Here is a 9,637-nt window from a genome sequence, read left to right on the forward strand (position 1 = left end):
ATTTAAAAATAATTCCTGTTTAAAAAACTTCAAAAAATACCATATTTAGCATTATTTTGATAGAAAAATGCTATTTTACATTTTTTGGGCATTTTCCTGGCACAACAAAGGGTATTGGGTGCAGTGGTGTAGTTGAGGCTGAAATATATTGAATTTTTAACAAGAGTTAAATTGTCAACGAAAAAAGATTTTCTACTCAAAGAGATGAATTTTCAACACAAAAAGACAAATTTAAAAAAAAATGTAAGAAAAAGTTGCACTTTTCAGTAAAGGAGACAAGTTTTTTTTTAAATAGTTGAAGATTTAACGGAATAAAAAAATACGCAAGCCAAAAATACAACTTTTTTCGAAGAGAGTTCAATTTTCAAAAAAAAAAATTACTTTTTACCTAAGAAAGATAAAGTTTCAACCAAGTAGAATCACTTTTCTACAATAAAAGATTAATTTTCATTTCGAGAGTATGAATTATTATTAACAACAAAGTTGAATTTTCGATAAAAATGTATGAATTTAACCAAATCCATGAAGTTTAAAAAAATGATTTTATTTTTAACAACATTTTTATTATTTTGCTATATTTCCTGCTACGAAAAAGGAATTTTCAAATAAAGAGTAAAGTTTCTCGGCTAAAACGTTGAATGTTTTAGACAACAGTGGACATTTACGTTAGAAAATATGCATTTGCAACAAAAAAGAAGGATTAATTTTTAAGAAGATAGTTGAATTCTCAACCAAAAAATTGAAATTTGAACAAACAAAAATAATTTTCTGTCCCAAAAAGACGACTTTTTAAGAAAACAAATGATTTTGTTACCCATAAGTTGAATTTACAAGAAATAAGATTCATTTTGTACCCAAAGAAGACTTTTAGAAAAATACATAAATTTTCTATTGAAGTAAAATTTTAATTGATACAGTGTGCAGGATAAGGTTTCAACCAAAAGTGGAATTGTTAAATTTTTATATAAAAACTCTAATAAAAAAAAACCGTTTAAAAAATCAATCTAATATACAGAATAAAGTTTTAACGAAACATTGAGTAGTTAAATTTACAGATAAAAAACTTTTTTTTTAAATGTTAGAAAATTATTAAATTCTGAACAAAAAAGATGATTTTTCAACCAAAAAGATTAATTTTCTACAATAAATACGAATTATGAATTAATCACATGCATGTTCAATCAAAATTATTTAATTTTAAAGCCAAAAATTGAATTTTTATCCAAAAAGGATACATTTTTAGCCAACGTGATTACATCTTTACCAATAAAGACGAATTCTTAACAAAATACAAGAATTTTCAATCAAAAAAATTTAATTTTCAACTAAAAAAAAAAATTTTTAACAACGTAGTTGAATTTTTGATAAAAAAGATCACTATTGAATAATATAGTTGCCTTTTTAACAAAATAATTCAATTTTCAACTAAATCATAGCATTTTTAATCAAACAAAATGAAATCCGAACAAAAAATACAATAGTAGCTTTTTCAATAAAAAAAATTAACTACCCCAAAAATATAGTTGGATTTTCTAATTAGATTTAAGTTTGTAATTATATCTAAATTATTAATATTATTTTCAGTTATAAGCCCCCCCCCCCCCTGCTACCAACCTTAGGTACCCCTCCCTGATTGTAACTTAGTTTATGGAAAGTGCCCCCAAGACACTTTTTCTTTTCGGGCTACACCACGGATATGGGGGGGGGGGGGTAAATTAAAACTTATTCGGTGCACATTATTCCTTGAAAATTTCTGAACCGGTAAATATACTTTAATTTACAAAAAGTTTATAATAAATATTTTATAATTCCATTTATTCGAAAACGAAGCTTTTCCTATTGACAAAAAAAAGGACAAACATACAAGGATTTTATTTTTTCGGAAAAAGAACAAATCGGGGGGGGGGAGGTTGATCACCAAAAAATGAAAGTCAAATTTTTAGAGGTATTGATTTGGACCACCCTAGTAATTACCACAATCCGTTTCCATAACACTTTAACATTTTGGACATCCTCGACCTTAATGAAAAATCAAGAGTTTGAACTGAAACTAAAATTATTTAAAAGAAAAACCATTTGTTTTTTTTTTTTAAAGAAAAAAGGATGTTGTGTTTAATGTAATTGTATGTCAAGAAAAATAACAGAAGTCGATGCAACTAGATAATGCACTTGAACATAAAGTTAAATAACTTTTCTTGCATATTTACGAATCATGAATCACAGAAGGACGTTTAACTCGTTAATTGAAAGCAATTGAATGCAGAATAATTGCAAATGACACGTCTCATTCAAGATGCATTTACAATCGGACGTCGAGCCGATAATTGCAGTTCAAACGAGTTTAATGTTCGTAAAAATTCATCCATTATATCAACCCCATAAATCAGTGACATACTTACTGTAATCATCGGAATTCCTTTGTGCACACTATTTTCCAACTATATTAATATTGCAAATATTAAGATGCAATTTTTCTAATTTGTCTTTAAAGAAACTATCTAAATTCAAATTCTGTAAGAGGAAACAGCAAAAAGGAAAATCTTAAAATTAAGAGATTTGAAATGAAGACTCTGAAATCAGGTAAGTTTTATATCAAAATATATTTGTGCATAGACAATTTGACAACCGTGAAAGGTAATCTCTTACACTTCATACGTACCCTGGCATACACACACATTATTCTCACGCATACCCCAAACATTCACGCGAAAGTCGCTGTCTTTGATGAAATTCGCAAAATATATATATATTTATATAACAATAATAATATTAATAATAATAATATAGACCTCTATATTTATATTTGTATAATCTCACTCGCTCGCACACAACAATCAACAATCGAACGAATAAACAATGAAGCCCGCTTCACACGTTACGGTAACTCAAATGAGGGACTCGGCTTGGCCGAGATGTCCCAGGTAACGTCGGCGCAATATTTTTTTTCTTATTAAAACGATGTTTTCAACATGCTTGTCTAAATACAGTATTTATTCATTTACGCAATTATCAATTTACGCAAATATTTTTTTTGCGCAATTACACTAATCCACCATTCATTTTACGCCACTCGCTCAAACTCTTACTCCACAAATGAAAATATATTAACTTTTACGTACATACATCTTCGATAGAATTAATATATTAGCTATATAATACAGGGCCGTCTGTACGCGAAAGTGTTTGCGTGTGGGTGTTTCTTCCGTTTCTAGCCTTACCGAGAACTAATGACGTCAGTAAAAATTAAAACAAAAACAAACAAAAAAACTCGGACAAATGAAGAATACAGGAGATCTTTCGGAAGACTCGATCGCAATCGATTACGGTATCTCGGTATGTCATTTCAAGGTACTCAGGTATGAGAGCGATAAACTAATTACATTTTATCGATTTACACTAATAACCGTAGCTAATCACAACGCCACGTGAACGGAACTTAACTCTAGGGGTTCTTTGTGCTTTGAGTTTACATTTAATTTTTTTTTAGAGTTAACCGTTCGCGTGGTTCAAGTTTGTGTGCGTGTATGAGCGAGTGTTCGTATGAATTCGAGATGTAAACTGTTTGTGTGAGTTACACGAACGAGGTGCAGGTCCCGTTGTCGGAAATTTAATTTCTTTCGCGGGCACCACCCAGTCTTAGACACGTCGTGGTAAGAGAAAAAGGTACAAGAGAAAAAAAGATGATCAAAAGCGATACATCTCGCCATTTAAGTCTAAACGTTGTCGCGTTTTCGTGAAGTCTCAGAGAAATCACAAGATGGCGACGCGGTCCACGTGGGCGCCTAAGGGCCTCACAAATTTACTTTCATTTTTCTACAAGAAATATTACACCAAGCGTCCTACACACACTTCGTTGTGAGTTCGTCGCTTTTTTAAAAAAAAGGCACTTTTCGCACTCGACTTGAACACGTCTTTTCAATTAATCCAATTGCGAAGCTTCCTCTAAAAAAGCTTTTTTCATAAATAAACTCTCCTCTCCTTTCCATTTATCTTCAGTCGCACGCAAAAAATTATATACTTTTTATCATGTGTGCAGACTTACTGCTCTTGATAATAGAGTTTAAAAGCTGACGAAACATTGCTTTGAGTTTGCTGCTAAGATGATAGAAAATGTAAAAAAGGTAAAATGTACAAAAATGTACTTTAAAAAGATCAGAAAACAGAATGTAATGTTTCGTTCAGGTAATGAGTCTTTAATTTGTCAAATTTGACATTTAAAATCGTGAATATACAGTGATAAATACAATTTTCTGCGTTCACTGAAATTTGAGGGGGTCAGCGTGATTTATAAAACCCCACATTTTACGCATCTTATCTGACTTACACTGGCAGTGCGCGAGATCAGCTTACGTAACATTCTGCCACAGTAAAGTTTGCAATTTGCCAAGGCCGATGATGCCAACCGGTTCTTGATCTTAAATTGCAGTTCTGATTTCTGAATAGCACAAAAATTCAAAGACAATCTTTCGCGTCAGACATTTTCCAAATTGAATATCTTTTAAATTAACTTTTAGCGATTCAAAAGTCATTAGGATGATTTCTGTTAAAAATAGTCGTAGCTTCTGAGCATCTGCTAATGATAATGAAGTCAATAAGTTATCTTAATATTGTTTTGATAATGAATCCTGTTGCTATTGATCTGAATAGTATTGGAACCAGAAGTTGTTACTGATCATGAATATCGTATCTAATAAGTAGTTCATTGTTGTTAACCTTGATAAGAATGTGCTTTTTATAGAATCTTGGTAATAAAGTGACCACAACAAACCGGTGCATCATTGCCTTTAGTAGAGGAAGCAAGGTCTGTAATCTGCATGGAAAGAGGAGAAGAGACGTGGATGGAGAAACCTGTAAGTTGTTCCGCGAGCAGAGAGACACGCGGAAGCGTTCACAGCCGGATTCCCTTGGAAGACGCTCCAAGGTCGAAGCTTGTAGGTGCTGACGAATCATCGTGCTACATGGGTCCAACCGCATGTTGCTGGAACTGGTCAAGATGCCTGGAGATTTCACGATGAATCTGTTCTGGGGCAACACCAACGCTGCTAAAAAGCGACCTGAGAACATTGAGTTCCTCTGTAAGGAGCTCGATCCTCTTCTTGAGTAATTCGTTGTCCTTGACAAGGAGTTTGACTTTCTCCTCGGTTTCCCTGGACCTTACCTTCGCCTTTTCCCGGCTTTTCCTCACAGCAATGTTGTTCCTCTCCCTTCGTCTCCTGTACTCATCACTGGCCTTGTCGACAGATTTGCTCTGTTTCCGGGCGACTGCAGCGGCTGCTGCAGCGGCATGATGCTGATGAGACATCACGGGTTTCATGCCCACCCTGTTCGGTTGCTGATGAACAGGGTGACCACCAGACACATTGGAGGGCGTGAGGGTCGTGAAGGTTGGTCCACCATTGGTGAAGGGTCCGTTGTTGGCCGGACTGTACCCACTTGGAGGATATTGGGGACAGTGCCGCCGGTAGTCGGCCGGGTCCAGGGGCTCCTCCTTGATGCTGGGGGACTCAGAGCTCGAGCTGTTGCTGTCGCTACAGCTATTGCTGCCTTGGTGGTAACTCGCCCCGCTGTGAACGGGTTGAGGCATGTAGGCTAGGGTCGTTCTGGGATAAACTCCGGGTGTCCTGTTGTGCTTGATGGTGCCATTTCCGCCATTGAGCATGTCCAGGAGACCATCGTTGAAGTGGGAATCATCGATGAGATGTTGTAGATCGAGAGAAATTTCGGGAGTGTTGAGGTCAGTCAGCTCTCCTGCTGCTGCACAATGTTCAGCATACTGCTGATGGAGACTCGCCTTGCTGGCGGAAACTTTGCTGACAACCGAGTTACCAGTTTGCTGATTGTGGTTCACTTGAAGGGCAGAGTTGTTATTCATCACCTGGGGCGACTTCTTCATTTCCTGGGGGACCTGGCCTTGGGCCTGGTGGGACGAGGTGTCATACATGACTGGGGATTCCATCACTCACTGACACATCACAGATAGCCTAGCACAATCCCTGATACCTTTCTCTGATAACCACGTGCCTTCACTGTTTCTCGTGTCACAGTTACTGTCACAGTTAGCTCACAAGATTGTTTCACATCCGTCGAACTCGAGTCACTGAAACGTTTTCCGCTTCACTCTTCACGAAAAAAGTTGTGATTGGATTCACAATAACAATTTTATGTAAACTCGCGACTTCTAGAAATTTCACGAGATATGAAAGAGCTCACCTAGCTGGTGAGAAGACACTGAGTCGCGTTTCGAAAACCGTTTTACTTTATCGGCCAGTGAACGCACCTATTATCATAGCCGAATCTAAGCGCCAACGTGCGCGCTTACACCAACGTTTAAAAAAATGTGCACTCTGCCGAGCAGTAAATTCAAGAACAGCACGAGTGTCGGCGCACGACTGAGTGCCTCGGCGACATGTCGCAAGCTTTCATTCGGGCGCGCGCCAACTCTGTGGTAGGATCTATCGCGCCTGCGCATACTGAGCGCCCTCCCCAAACCCCCAAGTGGAACCGATGGGATTCCCCTTTCCCCGAGAGCGTGGTGTGGTACCTATCCGCGACTCCCCCCTTTCGCCGCTGCTCGCGCTGACACGCTGTCGCCCTCGCAGCATCGCGACAGGAAAAGTTTTGCGGTCGCCTTTCTTGTTGCTATTTATAAAGAAACGTGCGATTCAAAACCCTATTGGCATCGAAGAGTATATCTCAAAGATGAATCATTTTTTTGGGGGATAAATTAGATAATTCTTCAATGGATTGGTTATTGCGCGTTTCTTTACAGATTCATGTTTCATGAATGAAATGGAGAAATTCCTTCATTACTTTTTTTACAATGTTGGTTAATCATTTTAGAGATTTCTTTTATATATTTGTTTTGTTAATTTTTATTTTAGGGGAAAATTCACAACAGTCGATAATGCAACCTACACTGAATAATAGTTAAAAACACAAGTATAAGTGGAATAATTTTGAATTAAATTAATTAACACAGTGACTCGACTATTAAGTTAAATTAATTATTTCACATACATTAGTATTTTTCATTAATATTAATCTAATCTAACTAATTTAAATAAGTAATCGAACTCTAGGATATACTAGATTTTTAATTTATACTTCTGATATTTTCGTTCTCGCCGAGTGAGTTACGCTACCCCGAAGGGGACATGGCTTAATGGTACAGTAATAATAATAATAATAATAATAATAATAATAATAATAATAATAATAATAATAATAATAGTAATAATAGCCTCGGTGGCTCAGTTGGTTAGACCCTCGGACTTCACCTCAGAGGTCCGGGGTTCGATCCCTGAGCCGGTACCTCTGGAAATTTTTCACTGTACCTTTACCGAGATTCTGGTGGTTCGGAACCCACCTTAAGCTGTAGGTCCCCCCATCGTGTACTTGACTGCAACCCAGTCCGTCAATGATGGGGTAAAACCAGGCTTTGTCCAATATGTCTGGGCAGAGACTGCTTTCATCAGATCACTTGATTGCATTATAAAAATGCGTCCGTGACTGATGATATATACCGGGACAGCCCCGTGCAAAAATGATCAAATAAAAATCCATCTCTAACCAAAAATACCTTCGACATGTTGGGCAGTATAAGTCTGTGACAACATTTCAATAATAATAATAAAATAGTTAAAATGTTGTTTTTAATGGATTACAAGTGATTGCGCAATTTTGAGAAAGAGCAAAATGGCGCGATGAAAGTTTTGCAGCCTTTTCAGGACGAGAAACACGTAAGAGAATTTTCAATACGGGAAATGAGGGTGGCAGACAACCCTTAAGGCGGAACCAGGAGGATTCAGCGAATAGGGTTTTTTCTTGTTAACTTCAGACCACTCCCATCCAGCCCCTTGAATCAGTCAAGCATCCTCTGTGCATACCTGTTATATTTATGCATGCATGCATATGTGTGTGTATGTGAACGTCTACCTGTTGCTTCTCTCGAGAGTTTGCTATTCATTTTCTATTGGCGTGTTTCGGCCTTCCTCGTTAGTTGACTCGTGAAAGAAACCAAATTTGCATTTTACGACCAGAATTCTTCAGATTTTTGTATTAGGAAAACAATAATAAGAATAAGACAATGATATTCTCTTTTTATTAAGAAACATCATTTAGATTTTTTTAATGCGTGGAGTCTGGGTTAAAGAAAATTAATAAAAATATGAAATTAGTTCAAATGATCTATTTTATAATCAAATAATTTTTATATTTTATTTTTAATCATTTTAATTTATTTTATAAAATATAGTGTAATATTTAAGCTTTTTCTATATTGAGTAAAAACATATTATTCTTTATTGTCTCCATTTTACGAATTTAAATTAATTTCATCGCCTTTTTCTGTTTTTATCAATTTAACTTCTAAGCTCATCTTGTTCATTTTACTTTCTAATTTCCAGTCTATGAGTGACAAGATTTTTTATAATTTTTTTTGTCTCATACCTTATTTTAATTACTTCTTACGTAAATAATGATTTAATGAAGAAATAAAAATCATTTAACTGTTTCCCACAAATCCCTCTTGATTGCAATGATAAGTATTAATTAAGAAATAAAATATTAAAAATTACGATCTTGGTTTTTAGTCCTGACAAGACAAAAATTTCATTCCAAACTTTAAACAATCCTTTTTATTATTGTGGACTTTAATTTGGTTAATAATATTAAAAAACAATTTTAAAAAAATGATCATGTTCATTCAGAATGCAACATTTTATTACTCAGAAGAAAAATTGTAAAATTGCAAATTGGACAATGATACCTATTCATTTATAGTTTAGTACTTTGATGGACGTGACGATACCCTATTAAATAATTGCTATCTTTATTTTGTCTAGGACATCTAAGTTCATAAATTATTCAGAACAGCTAGAAAAAAATCAAGTCGCATAATGTGCATAAGAAATAGAAACGTAAATATTTTTAACATATTTATAATCTGCTTTGCGTCTGATAAAGGTGATAAATCACTTTCAAATTACCTTCTCAGAGAGAAATCTTGTTACCATATAGGCTTTCTCATAATTTTTCAAAGTATTGTGCTGTCTACGTACAGATGGCATTGACAGCTTATTCTTTCTTAGATTACCATAATTTGGTAATAAATATGTAAGTGCTGTTTTTTATACACAACAGTTTGGACTTTTTTCGATTGTTTAGATAAAATATTAACAATAATTAAACAAACTATTACTGTTTTCGATCTTTCTCGTCTATACATATGCTTCTAGTGAGAATTAAAAACGAAATTAAGTTGGTAAAAAAGAAATTCCTGTTTTATCTGTAGGAGATAAGACTATTTGTTTGGTTAGTTTTTAACTTTTTATCAAAATTATTATCATGAATATATTTATTATTTTTTTTATGAATTATTACGAATTATCAAGAGAATTCTTTGAATTTTACACAAATAATTAAATTTTAATGTCGGAAGACGAATTTTTTCGAAGAAATCCGAATTTTGAACTAAAAAATATATTTTTTGAAGCAACAATGGAATCTTGAAATATTGAGGCGAAAAATAATTTTTAATCCAAACAGACGAGCTTTTAATTAAATAGTTGAATCTTTAAACAAAAAGGTCAATTTTCAACAAACCAAATTACTTTACAAATAAAAAAAAAATATATAT

General features: G+C 34.5%; 1 protein-coding gene across 1 annotated transcript; it reads right to left on the reverse strand.

The window, feature by feature from the left end:
* Positions 1–2,590: 2,590 nt before the first annotated feature.
* Positions 2,591–6,398, reverse strand: LOC117177661 (CCAAT/enhancer-binding protein). The gene has a single exon (XM_033368472.1). The coding sequence runs from the start codon at positions 5,954–5,956 to the stop codon at positions 4,955–4,957; it is 1,002 nt and encodes a 333-aa protein (XP_033224363.1). The 5' UTR covers positions 5,957–6,398; the 3' UTR covers positions 2,591–4,954.
* Positions 6,399–9,637: the final 3,239 nt, after the last annotated feature.

The sequence above is a fragment of the Belonocnema kinseyi genome, chromosome 8, assembly GCF_010883055.1.
Source record: "Belonocnema kinseyi isolate 2016_QV_RU_SX_M_011 chromosome 8, B_treatae_v1, whole genome shotgun sequence".
In the NCBI taxonomy this organism is placed as follows: Eukaryota; Metazoa; Arthropoda; class Insecta; order Hymenoptera; family Cynipidae; genus Belonocnema; species Belonocnema kinseyi.